The sequence below is a fragment of the Mustela nivalis genome, assembly GCF_964662115.1.
Source record: "Mustela nivalis genome assembly, chromosome: 11".
In the NCBI taxonomy this organism is placed as follows: Eukaryota; Metazoa; Chordata; class Mammalia; order Carnivora; family Mustelidae; genus Mustela; species Mustela nivalis.
This window is the reverse complement of record NC_139030.1, coordinates 104798742-104818215: the sequence shown is the minus strand read 5'-3', so window position 1 is coordinate 104818215 and position 19474 is coordinate 104798742. Positions and strand designations below refer to the sequence as shown.

At 37.4% G+C, this 19474-nt stretch overlaps 1 protein-coding gene and 1 long non-coding RNA gene across 2 annotated transcripts in view; one reads left to right on the top strand and one right to left on the bottom strand.

Annotated features, from left to right (window-relative positions):
* Positions 1–421: 421 nt before the first annotated feature.
* SF3B1 (splicing factor 3b subunit 1) overlaps positions 422–19474 on the bottom strand; it is a 55975-nt gene continuing 36922 nt past the window's right edge. Inside the window, 19 exon segments of the mRNA XM_082689015.1 lie at positions 422–907; positions 1195–1411; positions 2751–3023; positions 5235–5366; positions 5687–5807; positions 7308–7419; positions 7509–7691; positions 7967–8188; positions 8701–8826; positions 8971–9117; positions 9219–9364; positions 9631–9901; positions 10046–10132; positions 10916–11095; positions 11649–11750; positions 11848–12045; positions 13355–13476; positions 13726–13938; positions 15063–15300. Of these exon segments, the coding sequence (XP_082545141.1) occupies positions 749–907; positions 1195–1411; positions 2751–3023; positions 5235–5366; positions 5687–5807; positions 7308–7419; positions 7509–7691; positions 7967–8188; positions 8701–8826; positions 8971–9117; positions 9219–9364; positions 9631–9901; positions 10046–10132; positions 10916–11095; positions 11649–11750; positions 11848–12045; positions 13355–13476; positions 13726–13938; positions 15063–15300 (3249 nt within the window). The 3' untranslated portion in view covers positions 422–748.
* LOC309843532 lies at positions 15307–19315 on the top strand. Its single transcript, XR_014300187.1, has 2 exons — positions 15307–18322; positions 18548–19315. It is a non-coding gene; the product is annotated as an uncharacterized lncRNA (long non-coding RNA).

Below are 19474 nucleotides of genomic sequence, written 5' to 3'. Positions count from 1 at the left end.
AAAGCAGTTTTGAAGTAAGGATACCTTCCCCACCTTCTAACTACTAACTCAAGAGTTAGGACTTAAATCACTTCTCTTAAACATGTTCATAAAGCATTTTGAGAAATCAAGAGATGAAAGGCGCTATGTAAGTGCAAAATAGTATTATGCAAGACAGGTCAGCAAAGGTGCTATTATTTTCTATGGTGATGAACGGTTGTGCTAGTTTGAGGTGAACCCTCAAAGCTACTCTTCTTGATGTCATTATCAACAGAACAATGGAATTTGACAAAGATGCCATCACTTTATATAGTTTATATTCTGCTAACTACTTTCTATAAACCAGGTAACAGAAAATAAAATTAAGCCACTTATTCTACACAAACCAATACTTCATCAAAGTTCCGCATTTTACAAGTCATGTTCAAAAAACACACACAAGTTAGCATTTTGTACACAAATGTTTATTTCTCAATTAAACATTCCCTTTAAACACAAGGAATGAATTCTAAATTCTCATAAAGATGAATTAAAAATGAAATCCCTCCAGTATAGAGTGTGTAATCACTGTGTTCTTGGTCACTACTGGCGTTTACTGTTTAACATCAAAAACAAAGACGGGTTATTTAAAAATCATGCTACTGATTTCTAGCTCTTCCTCTATGACCAGTTCTACCTGATCTGCAATGTTTAAAAGTTTATATCACCAAATCGAAGCAAGTTTAAGAGGTGAAACAGCTGTGCATTAAACACAACATAAACAATAAAGTTATAAGATATAGTCAAGTTCGTAACGAATATAGGTGTTCTTATCATCATTGTAGATTCTTGGGTAATGTGCTATGAGCGCGTCCTGAGAACCAATGTAGATGGAGTTGTAAATCTTCCAGTACACGTCTCTGACTTTCCGGGCTGGGTGAAACAGACCCTAGAATAATTACAAGTCATATTTTATTTCAGTTTTCAGTAACATACATAACCTTAGCAAAACTAAGCAAAAAGCCCACAAAGATGGATTCCAAATACTTCCCTTTAAAAGGGAAAAAAACCTGACAAATGTACAAAGCTGCAACAAGCAAAGACAAAATGTGATCTCTCCTCCCCCACAAATGTCCTCCCATATGGTACAAAATGCCCTCCTCATAATTAGTAACAGTAACTTAATTCCACTAAATTATTTTCTGCACTGAGTAACCCTTAAAATCTTAACTTTACCTGTAAACAATACTGCAACATTCTACATGGTCCGATAGCAACTCTCAGGCCCTCCAGGGCTCCCATAACCGCCTGAATCACATGTGGAGAGGTCTCAAACACATTGGGCCATACATAGTTCAACAAGTGATTCAGTGAATCTTCACAACCAAATCCATACACCCCGAGTGACATGTGCTGTACCACCGCACTAGCCGTCTGCCTGTGTACAAGGTCCCTGTAACAGGACGGGGGGACAAAAGCTCTTTAAGACACAGTGTTAATTTTACAAGTATTTGCCTGCCTTCATTCAGAAATGCAATTTGGGGAAGAAGGACCAAAACTTTTTTCAAACATCCCATGTTAACTGCATATATGTTTATGACAAATCACGGAGTTATTCTACAATTACCCAACTGAGTACAAACATCAGGTAATAAGGCTGTGGGGGGGTGGGTATAAAGAACAAGTTCAGGCTCTTTGACTTCAAAGGAAATTAACAATACCTTAAAGGTATTAAGAAAACACACTGAATTAACGACTATTTCTTATCGTCACTGTAATAACGCTTCATTTATTAGACCTCCTGGCAAAGCAATATTCCTCATTAATAACTTCCCCAAATGAAGTACTGTTTCCTCTCATTTAGTAATTTTCAGTGAGCTGCACCTCAACTTAACAGTACACAGAATATAATATTTAACTTCAGGGCACACACCTCAAAGGCTGCCTGCGCTACGACAATCAGGCACGCCTCACTGAGGAGTATGAACAATGTGCTTCTAGTTTCCTGGGCCCACGGTGTCCAGACTTTTACAGAGCACGGTTCTTGCTCTGTCTCTGACTTGCATTTATACCTTGTGGTAACTTGTTCAGTCCTAGTAAGTCTCCCTTTCGGAAGGGGATGAATGAGTAACTTTAATCTGTACACAAAAGTAAATGAACTGGCTCCAATTTGAATAGCTTATCTTTCCTGAAAAATAAAGAGCCAAGACAGTCATGCCCACTACCTGGACCCTGACCCTTCCTTTACATTCTTCAGTTACTTTTGTACATAAAGCCCCTCATCAGTCTAGACAGAGGCATCAGGAGTCGGTCCAACAACTCAAGCAGTGCTCGATTAATGGCCGCTCTCTGCACAAGCGGGGGCCTGAAAGGGGAGGGGCATGGCAATGTTCAGAAGTTCAAAAGCCTAACGGAAATCTCTGCTTCACATCCAGTAACATAAAGCTAAACAGATCAGGTCTCTTTGTCACATCAGTAAGTTCATACTTATCACTTCCTCTATATTTGACTTTAATTTTTGAAACAAAAGCTTATCAACTACTACTTTTCAAAATGTATTTGGTCTAAGATATGAAAGGGGGATTAAAAAGATGAGGGGGTACTTGGAAAAGAACATGTGGGGAACCAATATAGCGTTTATATTATCTGAACAGTCATGTTCAGTTTCATAAAAATCCGCTAATCATAAAAATTTGCTAATTGCCCAATAAACAGGTCATATAATAATTATTCCAGTAAGTTCTAAAGGAAGAATTACAACTACTTTGTTGCATTTAATTTAGGTCACTTACCTATCCATTAAAGCATCTTCAAGCAATGGTGTTACAGCATAAATGTAGTCCTTTCCCATTTCACCAATATATTCAAATAAGAAGGAAAGTGATTTTAACACTCCGTTTTGAACATTCAGCTCAGGAACTCTGTATTCATTCATTAAGGCAGGTAGTACCGTGAAGGGTGAACATGTTTCTGCGACGATAGCTATTGCTACAGTGGTACAAACTCTGTTCTGCCTTTCCTGAACTTTGAGGTTATTTAAAAGTGTAGCCAAAACATCATGAGGGCTGAAAAAAAGCAATGTGTCAACAAACTGTCAGATTATAAGTCAATTTTTTTTTTTGAAAAGAAGAAAGTGCAAAGGAATATAACTTTATGGTAAATACTAGGAACTTTTACTTATTTTTTAAGATTTCATTTATTTGAGAGAGAGAGAGAGAGAGAGAGAGAGAAAGGAGAGCACAGAGGGAGAGGGAAAAGCAGACAGCCCAAAGCAGGGCTTGATTCCAGGACCCTGAGATCATGACCTCAGCTGAAGGCAAGATACTTGAATGACTGAGCGACCCAAACACCCAAGAACTTCATTTTCATTAAGTATCCTGTGAAGTGGCAACCTTCTCAAGGTCCCCTACACCTCCTTGGGAACTTTGTACTATCACTTTGCTATCACTCAATAAATCTTGCTTTGCTGCCTCCCCTGCAAAGTATAAATAGATAGACATTTTAAAAATAAGTAAAAGGGACACCTGGGTAGCTCAGTATGTTAAGTGTTTGGTTCAGGTCATGATCCCGGGGTCCTGGGATTGAGTCCCACACCAGGCTCCTTGCTCAGTGGGGAGCCTGCTTCTCCGGCCTGTTCTGCCTGCTACTACCGCTGCTTGTGCTCTCTCCCTCTCTGACAAATAAACAAATGAAATATTTTTAAAAAAGAATTAAAAATGTATCTCTTAATGAAAAAAATTCAATGGATTCATTATCAATTTTTAGTCTTTAGTAAACTTCCTAATATAAAGAAGTTTAATTAAATGATTAGAATGAATGATTCTAGAGTGGTCAAAACACGGCCACTAGAGCTTGGCAGTATCCAACCCGTGGTCTCTCATGCCCCAACACACAAGATCTACTTTCCTTTTCTCATCTTCCCTCCCACGTAACTTTATTACATCTATACGTCTTCAAGCATTTATTTTACCACAAACTTAGAAAGACACGGAAGCTATTTAAAAAAAAAAAATGCACAAAGGCTGTTCATTGCAAAGATCTTGAATGTGTCACTGCTGAAATAAATTATTACTGCTACCAAAAGAGGGTGATGGTAAAGAGACTTTGTCTTCTTATTCTTTTATTGTCTGAAAATATTTTCTGTTACTAAGCTACATGTATATATGGTATCTCATTTTCCAAAAAGACTATTTCTTCTAGTTTGATTCTGATGAAGTGGAAGCAAATAACCATAGATTATCTAATAGATATAATTTCAGTTGTTTGTGGATTCATTTTAGAAAATTATTTTTTAAATTTATTTATCTGAGAGAAAGAGAGCAAACGAGCAGCAGGGAGAAGCAGAGGCAGAGGAAGAAGCAGGCTTCCCGCAAAGCAAGGAGCCCAATGCAGGACTCATTCCTAGGATCCTGGGACCATGACCTGAGCCAAAGGCAGATGCTTAACTGACTGAACCACCCAGGCATCCCTAGAAAATTATTTTTAAAACACAAAGCACTGAGGTGCCTGGGTGGCTCAGTCGTAAGTGTCTACTTTCAGCACACGTCTCAGGGTCCGGGTATCAAGACCCATGGCGGGCTCCCTGCTTAGCAGGGCGTCTGCTTCTCTCCACTCTGCCCTTTCCCAGGCTTGTGCTTGCTTACTCTCTCTCTCTCTCTCTCTCTCTCAAAGTAAGTAAAATCTTAAAAAAAACAACAACACACAAGCATTAACATGAGACTTAAATTATGCTGACTGTTTTCTTAAGAACTGGCCATAACATTTTACACAATATCCTGAAAAAGACCAACAGAAATTTGAAATTACTCCAAAGATGGTACTGTTTTCCTTCTGAAAATATCTGAGGTGTGATTAAATTTTAACTCTCCATCTAAGGGCACCTGGGGGGGCTCAGTCAGCTAAGAATCTGACTCTTGATTTTGGCTCAAGTCATGTCAGGATCCTGAGATCGAGTCCTGCAGTGGGTTCCACACACAGCGCGGGAGTTCACTTAGGACTCTCCCTCTATCCCTTCCCCCTGCTCTTGTTCTCTAAAAACAAATAAATAAATACATCTTTAATTAAAAAGAAAAAAAAAAACCCTAAAACGATTTTAATTCAATCTGAAATTTAAGAAAACATCTCAAAAACTGAAGGTCAGTGGTTAAATGATGTACTTCTCAACTGTATTACTGACACCGTGCCTTTAGATAATGACTACAGAAACAGAAGCTTTTCTAACACCATGAGTTTATGACAAAGTTAAAAATACATACATAAAGGTAAGTAATACTCACCCAATGGCCTTTGCAATGTAGCCAAATGTGTTGACTGTGGCTCTCCGAATAGCTTTTTTGTGAGCTTTTAAGAGCTCCAAAAGCTCAAAGCAAATCCTCATCCATTCTCTCGCAGACACATATTCAGCTCCCCTAATTTAAGAAAAAAGTTACTTTTTTTGTGGCAACAAGACATTTTTGAAGGTAAACTTACAATTCAGTTCTCAAAACACGATCACCTACTCAGTATAAGCATTAAATAAAAACATTACTCTTCAGAAAGGATGGTTTAATCTTAAAACCATATTGCCACCTCTCATTACCACCCAAATTGAAATTTCACTGAAAATTTCACTGGATAGTCTTACCATATATAGTTATATTGGCAACATTAAGCAAATCTGCAGTAAATAAAAAGTGGCTAAATGTGAAAACCCATACAGCTCATAAAACTGTTTACATAATCTGCTTACCTGTCAGCAATACGTCCGACAAGATCGATACAATTCTCTTGTACTTTTTCATGCCTGTTCTTTAAGATGGGGGTGAGTCTAGGCAGGAGATCTTTAATTGGTGGGGTCATCTTATGCATACCTATTTAACAAAAGTCAACACACTATCAATAAACATCTGAACTATACCCTTTGTTCATTTCACCTTTTACTCAGAAATATAATATACACGACCAGGCATAAATATAAACTTACAGCTGCCTATGGAAAGATAAAGCTCCCGATTCTGACCAGACTCCGAATTTTTAACTTTTTATTAAAACTTCTGATTATGCATAGAAATGAGAGAAATTAGTGAAGTGATTTAAAGAATGATGAATACTCGGCAACAAAAAAAAACTTTTATCTGGTTCTGGAATGTATTTGTACACTCACATTTAAATATGGGGACGGTTTATGTTCCGGCCATACACAACATTATAAGCCAGAGGTAGACATGTAAATTAAAGCAAAATTTTCCAGAAAGGGCCCCCTTACCCTTTAACTGCAAAACAAACAGATCTCCAGTCTCCCTGCAATGCAGGGCATACTTGGATGGTATTTACACCTATGAAGAGAGAAAAAAGGAGGCAGCTGGCAGGGGGCTCTTGCTCTAACTAGAACTGCTTGCTCTGATTCTCTCTCCATTGCTTTCCCCATGTTTCCCTGATTAACAATATGGTTTAAAACTCCCTGCAAACCAGAGCCCCACAGTGGCCAAGTAACTGATTTTTGGCAAACAGCTATCTTCAAGTATAGAAGTCAGGGGTAAATTGGGGATTATATGTAAATGCAATGGTTCAAAGATCTCCTATATTGCATAAAAGACCCTTACGAAATAAACTGAGAGAAACAGTGGCTACCAGAGTCAGCTATTCTGACCTCCTGCTAGGTTATTTTGGCTCTTCTAAACCATACAGAAGTCACTTTCCCAACAGTCACGTCAACTGGAATGAAAGATTAAACAAAAGACACCATTTGTTTGCTTCACCATAACGTCCTAAAATAATAAAATCTCTGCGCTCCATACCCAAGAGCATTTGTAATATACTTGTGTCTTCACTTTGGGTTAGGAAACTGAATGGATAAAGAATTAGACATAAATAAAATGAAACAACAACTTGAAAAACTCACTTTTCTCCCTGGTTATGTTCCTGGAACATGACAGCAAACAGAAAAACCTGCCATAATCATGTACTAATTCAAGGTTAAAGAAATATATAATATTTTGTCCTGAAACTAAAACTTCAGCATTGTCTCCTCTCACTCCCTGAATACATTTCAGGTGAGATACTATTTTTATTAGGAAATCTCTATTCCAACTTCAAAGTTTCTTAAGTTCTAACTATTCCCACCTCTCTTACAGGTCCTAACCTTGTCCTCTTTTCTCTTTTTAAAGTACAATATAAATGAGTTTAAACAATTAAGACTTCTGGGACATCCCAACTTCACTATAATTTTGAAGTAAAACAAAATATCAGAAGCCATTATTCAACTCCTAAATACGATTCTATATTTTACTTTTAACAAAAACACACAAACAAAAAAACGAAGTTAGAGGAACAAAACAAAAAAATTCTTACATGACCAGCAAATTCCATACCTATTACATTTACAATGGCCTTCAGTGCTCCAAGAATGCTGCCCAATACTTCAGGGTACTCTTCACCCAAATATTCATACAAAACAACGCCCAAGTGCCCCATCAATTTTTCCTGTAATAAAAAATAATAATAGTATTAAAATGCTACTATTCACATGAAACTATCTGGTGAAGAAGTAAGACTCTCACACAAAAGTTTACCTCTTGACAAGTCTTCATGACAACAGCAGTTCGAGAGATCAGGTCAGCTGCCTGTTGCCTAACTTTTGCCGATTTGTTATTTAAACGCCACAAAACTGTACCACAGATCTGAGGCAAGTAAGGTTTGACTCGTTTGCCTAGAGCATTGACCACTGTGCCAAAGCCATTCAACATTACTGAGTCCTAAGAAAAGAAAATGGAAGTTAAATTTTAGAACTACGCTGAGAACTAGAAGTCAGTTTGTGACTGACTAGTTTAAAAATGCTAGTACTGTTTTAACAAAATGAAATCTAAAGATTTAAAGTAGAAGAGTATTCCGTAGACAATTGGAATGAGACCAAGAGCATTTTAAAAATTTTAAACTCAATTACTTTTTAGTAATAATTATTTGTTTGAAAACTAATGTGTTTTACAAACATGAATGCAGCAATCTGCCATTATATAATTTGTAATAATACCTCTGTAGTCTGCTCCTGGAATGCATAAAGAATGCCATCAATCAGCTGTTCTTCAAGTTTATGATCAATATCTGCGGCTCCCAAGTTGCCCATAATCTTCTCAATTGTCTCCATCACCATTTTTCTGTACTGTTCAGCTTCATCTTTCAGATCATCCACAATCCTAGATATAATTTCTGCCGCACCTACTTTGTTTGCCAACTCCACGGTAGTATCAACTAACTAGAAAGGAAGGAAAAAAGAACCCCTTAGATATATTCAGGTTAGCAAGCATGCTGAGAACAGTTAACTCCTATTTTAAAAACCTTAAAAAGAAAAGTGACCCAAAAAAACACCGCAACTGTGGGTATATGTCAAAGTGATTTAAGTAAGACTGTAGTCATGTTTTTACCTAGACAGGTTCAGCATTTCGTTCAACTAGACAAAGACATTAATTCCTGGTTGGGAATTGATCATAGCATGCAAAATCAAAATGGAAATTAACTAACTAAAATTCATTTCCTTTCACAATTAAGCACATACTGTGAGGTAACCAGGGCAAAAAATAATATGTAACATTTATTTGAACTGACTTAAAAATTAGCTGAAAGAATTTTTGAAAATATTCTTTTTTGAAGTAGGCTCCACAACCAAAGTGGGGCTTGAACTCACAACCCTGAGATCAAGAGCCACAGGCTCTACGGACTGAGAGAGCCAGGAATACCTTGAAAATATTTTTTACAATGAAGGTTTACCTGACGGTAATTTCTTCTATCCAAAGCCATTCTGTGTTGCCAGAAGTGTTTAAAAAAGGGCGGAAGAATCTCTGTTTTGATGTAGTTTGCTTCTACACCATCTGTTCCACAACACTGCTTTACCACCTAAAAGGTTAAAAAATAATAGTAAAACTGGCCTGGCTTAACACACAACAGTTATTTTTTTTAACGTGCTTTAACATTCTCTTTGAACCATAAAACACATCCAACTTGATTAACAAATCTGGGATAAAAATTTGTAACAATCACCTTCAGCACAATTTTCTTCATTTCTTCATCAGGAGACTGAAATTCTCGAATGAGGATCAGCATCACTTCTCTGGTATAGTAGTTGGCATATTCTGCATCCATAAGAGGAATGAGATACCCAATAGCTTTTAAGAAAGCAGCCAGACCCTATTTTAAAATAAAAAGTTTGCATACTTAATAAATTAAAGTTCCCTTAACCTCAATGAGTAGAAATCAAATGAAAAATAAAATCTATCTGGTGAACCCACCTTTCCTCTGTGTTGGCGGATACCCTTCCACAGAGGCTTTAACACAGAATCAAAAGACTCAATACCATACGGAGTTGCGGCTTCAGCCAAGGCAGCAATGGCCAAAGCACTAATTGTCCGAACTTTCTGTTGCTCATCCACAAGACCTAGAAAACCAAACACAGGTTGTAACTAAGTGACATTTCCTAATTTTCACAACCTCACCATTGTGTCAGACTGAAGAATCTGTTCACGTCGGACAAAATGAGGCAAAGCCAGGACGAACCACAGCCTACAAGCAGATAATGTTATAATTCCTATTATAAATTATATTGTGTTGATATAGTTAAAGCCCTTCCATTTATCCCTCCAAATCAGTAAGCCAAATTCAGGACACTTGTCTTATAAAAGACAAAGTTATGTTACAACTTACCATGCTCAATGATTTCGACTAGACTTCTGAGATGTGGCAAGATGGCACAGCCCATAAGAATAGCGATCTGCTGAACGATCTTAATACCAGTATGTCTCGCTTGCCAGGACTTCTTGCTTTTACACACAGCTTTTAAGAAGGGCAACAATGAAGGAATGCCCAGGGCAGAGGCTACAACAGCAAAAGCTCTAGCTGTTGTGTTACGGACATACTCATCCATGTTATCAATATCAGGTCTCATGGTAGAGATCATAGTAGCCAGACCAGCAGCCTAAAAAGTCAAGAAATAAGGACAGTCATAAGCTGATAACATTAACCCTTAACTTTTTTTTTTTTTAACCCTTAACTCTTTATATAATCAAATAATTCCATCAATGAAGACAAACTTTCTTCTCTAGAAATACAATGTAAATACCTTTGCCAAATTAGAAATAATCTCTCGACCTTCCACTCTGGCATAGTAATCTTCATCAATCAACAATGGTTCAATGACCACAAGGATCTGAAAAAGAAAAAGAGCTACATTTTTACACCAATTACTAATGCCATACTCCTGTAACAAAATTATATACATATAGAAAAAATGTATTATAGGCCATTTATGCAATTTAAACACACAAGTGTACAAAACATGTTTTACTATAAAACATGTAATTATGGACTGTATTAATCAAGGGATGAATTAAAAATTGTAACTATGCAAGTTCAAGATATACAAAGACAAATATTAAGATAAAAACTGGGGAGAACTATTAATCACACAGATTAACAGTCAACATTTTAGAAGATAGTAACTTATACATCAATCTCCATTTTACAATTCTAAGCCATTATTACCACTAGCAGAAAGATGGATCCTTAATGCTAAATGGCGTGCTACCAACACACATCTTTTCTCATCCTAATGTTATACCAATAAAAGCAAATGAAAAAATATGAATACAGGAATCCATTGTAAAAATGACAAAAAGTTCCTTATATATATATATATATATATATACATATATATATATATATATATATACACACACATACTTATATATGTGTAATGTATGCATATGCAAAGAAAAGGGTCTCAGGACATGTAAATTTAATACTGGTTAACTCAATGTCTTGCAACGGGCTGAAATTTCCCTTTATACTATGAATGGATGCCTCGGCTATTATTATGTTTTCAGAATTTTTTAAATTTCACAAATACAATAAGCTGGTTTTAAAAATCCACGAATTCCCTTTATATTAAAAAATATTCAACCAGCAGAAACACTACTTGAGGAGAACAAACCTTGTGCACATATGGTCGAACTAAGTCATCAAGTTTGTATAATATTCGATCAATAACTTTCACAAGTAAATGACGCTCTTGATCCTCAAGTGTAGGAGACATCAGGAGAGGAAGAATCTGATTAAACAAAGGACCAGCTCCAAATTCACGAGCTTTATCAGTAATCTGACGCAATGCGGCCTGGGGGAAGAAAGGGAAGAGTAAAAGTTGTAATCCTTTATACTGAAGCGTTCTGAACAACAAATTACTCCATGATTTTAACTTAATATTTTTAGTGTAAACTTCAGAGCCATCTTACACAGAGTAGTATGAGTACATTCCCATCAAATTACTCTGAACTCCTGTGACAGAAGTTCAATGTTTTCAGTTAATTCAAAAAAGCGTAATAATTTAGTATGATAATGGAGCCACAGGGTATAATTTTATAAAACTCCTCGATTTCCACTAAAGCAATGCCCATTTTCAGATTACATGGTATTATGTAATTCCTCACATAATTCCACTAATTACCTTAGTGTCTTCAGCATGTTTTAAAGGCCCTGAGAACAAAAAGGAGAATCTCATTTTTCAACATCCTTATTAGCATAAATTGTTTGATTAAAAAGCTAAATCCCTCATACTACACACCTTTCTTTCTCTTACACTTTGCCCTTGGTAAAGATGAAAAGATTAATTACAGATTTCTAAACATAAAATTACAGAGAACCTGATGACTTAGTGAACTGGTATTTACCTTTCTCATTGGAGGTGTTCCATTCTTAATTTTTAAAAGAAGTTTCATTATTTTTCTCTCTTTTTGCTCTTCTGGACTAAGTGTTGATTCATCAACATCAACCTAGGAGTAAACAGAGAAAATGTAAAGGTAGATTAAGATATTGCAATTTGAAGTCCTAAGTAAAAAGTAGTATTTTAGTTCTGCTATTACCACTCACCAAAAGTTTATCAAAGTACTGAATATCATCGGGTTTTAAAAATGGAAGATTTCCAGATGGTTGGTCATTAACGCTTTTCATCGTCCTATCTTCAGTTTGCATGTGGAAACCAGTCATGCCACCCAAAGGTGTTGGAGTTGCTGTCAGCTTCCGAGCTGGAGTTCGAATAGGAACATAACCAGCTGGAGGGGGAAGTACCTAGTACGGTTAAAAGACAGTTTAGGATTTTCTTGACTTTATAAAGTTTCATTATTTTACATAAGAACACAATAAGTAATATTTACACTAAGTATCCTACAGTTTATTAGCTAGACACTTCTTGCTTGGAAGCAAGAATAAACACTGATCCCATCTTTGGGCTCTTATGTTTACAATCTGTATGACAACCGTTCATATCTCTGACCTAATTGAAATATAAATTAACAATATTAGGAATGTCAGAAAATGAGATACCTAAAGCAGGCTTACGATATTCTGATCACTTTCAAACATTAACCTATATAAACAAGCTGATGAGCCGACAGGCCATAAATGGAAGTAAGTTCACAAAGTGCAAACAGACCGTTAATTTTAATAAAATGAAAAACCATTAGAATAAATCTCTGCACTTTTTTATAAAAGGAATATTAATATTTAAGTTGAACAAAAATGACTTAAGTGTATAAAACTAAATGCATAAAAACCAAAAGTAAAATATTTACCAAAGCTCTAAAAAATACACCATTTGATTAAACCAAAAACTTCTCCTAAGATTCACGAAGATTTTTCTCTCCTACTGATACTGAGAAAATCATGACTGCAGCTGAGAAGACATTTAGGCAGTCAACAGTAAGTTGTAGAACATCTATTTCCATAGCATTATGCGAAGGCTATAAAATTCATGCACACTTAAAACACTCTAATATAAATCTAACAAGGTGAAAAACAGACAAATACAAACTCTTAAAAAGCAGCAGGCACTGGCAACATAAGGCTCTGGAAAGGCCATCTAGATGTCTTACGTTCCAGTTACACGACCACAGGCTACCTTTAGACCAGCAAATGGTTCCTGAGCCCCGTGTACTTCGAAAATTTTGTAATTTAAAATAAACTTCAAGCTGCTATGGTAAAGAGAATATCCTTTGTGCTTATCTGCAATCCAGAACTTAAGTACACAAAATCTTGTGAGGCACAAAGTAAGACTGTGACCAAGTGTGAGCTTCAATCTCCAACAGTTGATGAACTAAAGCCTCAAGCTATTCCACATGAAGGCAACAGTAAGCAAAGTACAGTCCTAGAAGTCCTTGTAATTTCTCACCTTCCAAAAGTAATAAAAGCTTCATGTCATTCATTTTTTTCATCTCTCATTACTTTTTGGAACTGAAATATACTTGGAAATAGCTAAAAGAATGGAACAGCAGTAGTAAATCTGGGCAAGGCCAATACACACTTGACCAATCAATTTCTTCAAAAAACATTTAAATGAAGTCCACATCCTAAATATCACCAAACCGATACTTGTTATTACCTTGTATCCTTCTGGAAACATAGCATCTAATTCCTCATCAGAAAGTGGGCGATTTCTCTCATCAATTTCTCTTTCCCACCGCCAAGCCTGAAGCTGTTCAGGAGTCATACTCATTATGTGACCTACCAAAAGAGCAAATTTCCATTACAATCTATAGTGCATGTCTTTATCATTACATAGGCCCTTGGGATATAAGACAGTTAATATCAATTATAATTTTAATTGCTTCATATTATAAAATCAAACCAAAACTTTTTAATCCAGTTATTCTTGCTAAAAGTAGGCATTAATAGCAAACAGAATACCTAAGAGGAAAAAAATTCAAAATACTTCCGGGGGAAAAAAATTATTTCCAATGGGAGATTATCTACCTGGAGTAGGGGTAGCCATGTTCATGGCTGGTGTGCCAATTGGTGTCTTTCCAGGGGTCAGAACAGGAGTGCTTCCACCCATCTGACTGGCTGGTGTTTCATCCCAACGTGACTTTCTTTTACTGGCTCCAGGAGTTGGTGTTTCACCAATTGAATCTCCACCTCGATCTGTTCGAGGGGTCTCAGCCCATCCACTACCATGTCCAGGAGTATCTTTAAAACAACAACAAAAAAGAGGAAATAAATATATTTTAACTACTGTTAAAAAATTACTGTTTATTCTCAAAAAGCTAACATATTAAAACTAGTCAAGTTCAAAAATAGGATATCCTTAAAATTGAGACCCATTTAAAGTTTAAATTTTCATTTCATATTTATCCTTCTACATTATTTTTTGTTTCTTTCCCACTAATTACAAAAACACAGTAATCACTGAGGAGTAGAAAACACCACAGTATTTTTTTAACCAGGCACAAAGGCCCAACCCAGAAACAGCCACTTTGTGCATCCTGAGCTACTTCTGATTTCTCTATACAGTTGAGATTACGCCCCATGTCCAATTCTAAACTGCTTCTTTCCTATGTTAAGCCCTCTCCCTTAATAGTACAGATGTACTATTAAGTCTTAACTTCTGGGGCGCCTGGGTGGTTCAGTGGGTTAAAGCCTCTGCCTTCAGCTCAGGTCATGATCCCAGGGTCCTGAGATTGAGCCCCACGTGGGGATCTTTGCTCAGCGGGGAGCCTGCTTCCTCCTCTCTCTCTCTCTGCCTGCCTCTCTGCCTACTTGTGATCTCTGTCAAATAAATAAATAAAATCTTTAAAAATAATAATAATAAATAAATAAATAAATAAATCTTAACTTCTCACAGCTACTCTCACGAAAAATTAATAAAACATAGCTTAAAACAGTTTACACAAAAAAACACCAAGAGAATTGGGCAAATTTTTATAGACAGAAAATAGAACAGAGGTTCCCAGGGGCTGGGAAGAGGAGGGAATGGGGAGTTATCATTTAATGGGTATAGAGTTTCTGTTCAGGATGATGAAAAAGTTCTAGAAATGAACAGTGGTGATGGCTGCACAACACTACGACTGTACTTTACACCACTGAACGCTACACTTAAAATGGCTAAAATGGTACATTGTATGTTTTCAAGAAGGGAAAAGAATTGAGGCATATGATCTCCTTAGTTCTTTATCCCCAAAGCAACTGATCATTTGCCTTTCTAACCCAGGACTAGAGATGTGAACAGATTTCCTCCTATAAACATATCATACATTCATTCAAGTCAGTATCTCACCCAAACACAAACCACACCAAGATTCCAACAGAAGTACCTCTTTCTGTTTTGGGGGTCTCATCCCATCTGTTTTTACGAGCACTGGAAGTTGCGCCTCCATGGCCTGGTGTTGCATGGCCAGGTGTGTCCCCACGCCCCGGAGTAGCAGCTCCCGCTGGTGTGTGACTAGGTGTAGGATCCCATATTTTTGAGCCAGGGGTTGCTCCAGGAGTCTCACTTCCCTTTGCACGACCTGGTGTCTCATCCCATCTTAAGGAAGGGGTATGTCCAGGGGTCTTAACAAAGCAAAAGACACTTGATTTCATATACCTACACAGCCACATAAAAATTACTAGAAAATTTCTACCAAAAAAATTGCAAACAAATGTTTTAGTCTTATTCTGTATAAATGAGAGTAAATTGTCCTGCTTAAGAGATACCTTCTTCATAGCAAATATGTCTGACTAAAAACAACGTAAAAATAATCTGAAGCAGTAAAAAAGCCCTACCTTAAAAAAAAATGTATTTGGGTATAAGCCTTGGATATATCATTAGTAGCTCCGTAACTCTGAGAAAATCACTAAACCTTCTCTATCTAGATCTGAGATCAAAAATGTCAACTTTAGGGGCGCCTGGGTGGCTCAGTGGGTTAAGCCTCTACCTTCGGCTCAGGTCATGATCCCAGGGGCGTGGGATCGTGTCCTGCATAGGGCTCTCTGCTCAGCAGGGAGCCTGCTTCTCCTCATCTCTCTCTGTCTGTCTCTCTGCCTATTTGTGATCTCTCTCTCTGTCAAATAAATAAATAAAATCTTAAAAAAAAAAAAAATGTCAACTTTAAATTACAGCACTATTTCCCAAACTGTGCTTAGAGACATATTATCTATGAGTTTTCACTAAGATACTATTTTAGTGTTTCTGTTCAATTTCTTGTGTGTTTAATTAATCTAAGTATGTTTTGGATCACCTGGGTAATCATCATATAACTAGATATTGTCAGAGAACTTCAAACCCTGAGGTTTACAGTCACATCTGTACTATTCTCGAACTGATGCTGACAGGACTAGTGAAAAAACCATCAGAAGTAGAGTGAAGTAATCAAAGCTCTCCCATTATCGTTCGAATGGAGACAAGGAGTAGGTGATGCAAGGCATCCGACAGCCCGTGGTAACAACTTGCACAGTGCAGACAATACAGTATCAAAGCAGCAGGTGCTTCGTTAGGCAAACAAAATTTGTATTTAAGACGCTGCAGTATTCCACAGGTTTTGTAATACACTTTTAAAATTTAAAATTGGATGCTCTATCCAACACAAGAATTCCATTTAGCTTTATACTTGCAAACTGCATAAATACCACAACTAATTGAAGGCTCAATTTTTTTTTGTTGTTTTTTTTGCATTAAGAAGATTCTATGTATCATTCAGAGCTGAGAAATTTTCAATTAGGTGAGTGAAACAGATAAATTGCTCAAAATTTCCTATTTGGCAACTGCTTCTCCTGCTGATCCAGTAGGAAATAAACTCTTCGTACTATCCACTGTAACTCCCACAGTCCTGATTTAGGGTGGAGCTGTGTTAAACGAGCACAATGAAAGAAAACAGCATCTGAAACTCTACAGTTTTATAAGACAAATTCTCGTGTCTAGTTTTCATGAGCATACAAATAACAGCACAAGTTTCTCTTTCCCAGTTTTTAAAATTAGCATTGTCAATTACATAATTAAATTTAATAATAATTAGGGGTGCCTGGGTGGCTCTGGTCACGATCCTAGGGTTCTGGAGCGAGGCCCTACGTCAGGCTCCCTGCTTAGCAGGCAAATCTGCTTCTCCTTCTGCCCCTGCTTGTGCACTCTTGCTCTCTCGAATCAATAAATCTTTAAAACAAATAATAAACTGAATAATAACATATTCTAGAGAACCAAATCTTCTCACATATCAGCAAGCAAATGGGAACTCCTCAAGGTCTACCTTAAACTCAAGTGTGAGGAAATTATTAGGTTTATTATATCCCAATTCTGGGTTTGGGAAAGTACTGCCATGGTGTGTAAATAAATCTGCAGTAATCTTATACTAAAACAGTGACCTTAGGAGGTGCCTGGCTGGCTCAGGTGGAAGAGCATACAACTCCTGATGTCAGGGTCATGAATTTTGAGCCCCACACTGGGTACAGAGATTACTGAAGTAAATAAATAAACTTTAAAAAAAATTATTGACGGGGGTGGCTCAGTGGGTTAAAGCCTCTGCCTTCAGCTCCGGTCATGATCCCAGGGTCCTGGGATCGAGCTCAGTGGGGAGCCTGCTTCCTCCTCTCTCTCTGCCTGCTTCTCTGTCTACTTGTGATCTCCGTCTGTCAAATAAATAAAATCTTTGGGAAAAAAAAATAAGTGATTAAGACTAGGGCGGTGGAGACAGAGGTAATAAAAAGAGGTTAGATTCCAAATATATTTAAAGGTGGAGCCAAAAAAATTTATTTATGGATAGAATTTGGGACAAGAGAGTAACTACTGGATGACACCGACGTGACTCTAAGGATCTGGCTCACACCAACAGACATGGAAACAGGGCGGAAAGGGTAAGTGAAAGAAACACTCGTTCTGAAATGTCTATTAAACATCAAAATCAAAGTGTCAAGTCCAGGAACCCAGGACACGTAGGGGATAGATTTGTACATTTGGGAGCGTCTTACAGAGATGGTATATGTAGACAGGAATGAGATCTTATGGAATGCATTTAGATGGAAAAGAGGTCCAAGGACTGAGCACTAGAAAACCCCCAAGTTCAAGGAAGCTGAGGAAGATCCAGCAAACAAGACTGAGGAATAGGAGTCAGTGAGGAAAGTATGAGGAGGACAGGAGAGACTGAAGTCCAGAACCTAAGAAAAGGGAATCAAGTAATGGTCAATGCCACTGATAAATGATAGAATCTATGATGTTATGATACAGGATATGAGGACTGAGACCTGATCTCCAAATTTACCAGGAGGTCAAGTGACTTTGACAAGAGATGTTTTGGTGGAGTGGCATAAGCAGAGACTGCAGCTTTAGACAACTCATTCAAAGCACTCTGCGGTGAAGAGCCAGAAATGCGGTGGTCCCAGGAAGGGGATGTGAGGATCAAGGGATGGTGTCCTATAGTGTTTTGTTCTTTAAAGAGAAAAATGGGTACAAAGTGTTTGCTGATAATAACCTGGAGTACAGAGAAAAAACTGACGTTACACAAAGTCTCTGAGTAGTAACAGGGGATGGGGATGGGAAATAATATGTAAAGTTGTTGTTCAACCTGCACTTAGAACTCAGAAATAAAGGAGTAGGGGTGCCTGGGTGGCTCAGTGGGTTAAGCCACTGCCTTTGGCTCAGGTCATGATCTCAGGGTCCTGGGATCGAGTCCCACATCGGGCTCTCTGCTCAGCAGGGAGCCTGCTTCTCTCTCTCTCTCTCTGCCAGTCTCTCTACCTACCTGTGATCTCTCTCTCTCAAATAAATAAATAAATAAAAATCTTAAAAAAAAAAAGAAAAGAAAAGAAATAAAGGAGTAAATGAGAACAGACATAGGCATATTGGTCAATTTCATAGTGGGAACAGTTTAAGGTTTTTTATTATTTCTACTTTGGAAAGGAAAAACAGGTAACAAATTCAACTAAAAAGCTCTCAAGGAGAGGGGTGCCTGGGTGGCTCAGTGGGTTAAAGCCTCTGCCTTCAGCCCAGGTCATGATCTCAGGGTCCTGGGATGGAGCCCCGCATGGGGCTCTCTGCTCAGCAGGGAGCCTGCTTTCTCCTCTCTCTCTCTGCCTGCCTCTCTACTTACTTGTGATTTCTGTCAAATGAATAAATAAAATCTTTAAAAAAAAAAAGCTCTCAAGGAAATATTCTTCTTCTGACATTTTCTCTGGAGCTAGAGGGGATAGAGAAGTACTGCTTAATGATTACTGTCTGCTCAAGGTAATGAAAAACTTTCAAAATTAGTGGAGATAGTTATACAACTTTGTGAGTGTAATTAATGCCACCAAACTGTACACTGTAAAATGGTTAAAATGGCAATTTTATGTTATTATTATTATTTTACAATTTTGAAAAAGTTTAAACAAATAAAACCATAAAAACAATCCCCAAACATGTTCTCTAAGAAAAGGAACTGACTAAGGTAATGCGGTAGCCCTACCCACGTGACACCAGTGGTCAGGTGGTTCAATTATCCATCTCGAAAATGAAGATCACTATACTGTACTCAACCTCCACAATGTGACATATTGAAGTATCTATTTTAATACTCCAGAAGGGACGTTCCTTTATTCCAGGTTATGGACTGAACTGTGTCTTCCCCCCAAAAAACTTACGTTGAAGCCCTTAACCACCAATGTCATTTTATCTAGAAATTAGGCTTTTAGTGAGGTAATCTGGTTAAATGAGGTCCTAAGGTTAGGGCCATAACCTGACAGCACTGGTGTCCTTTGGAGAGACATGAGACCTCGCTTA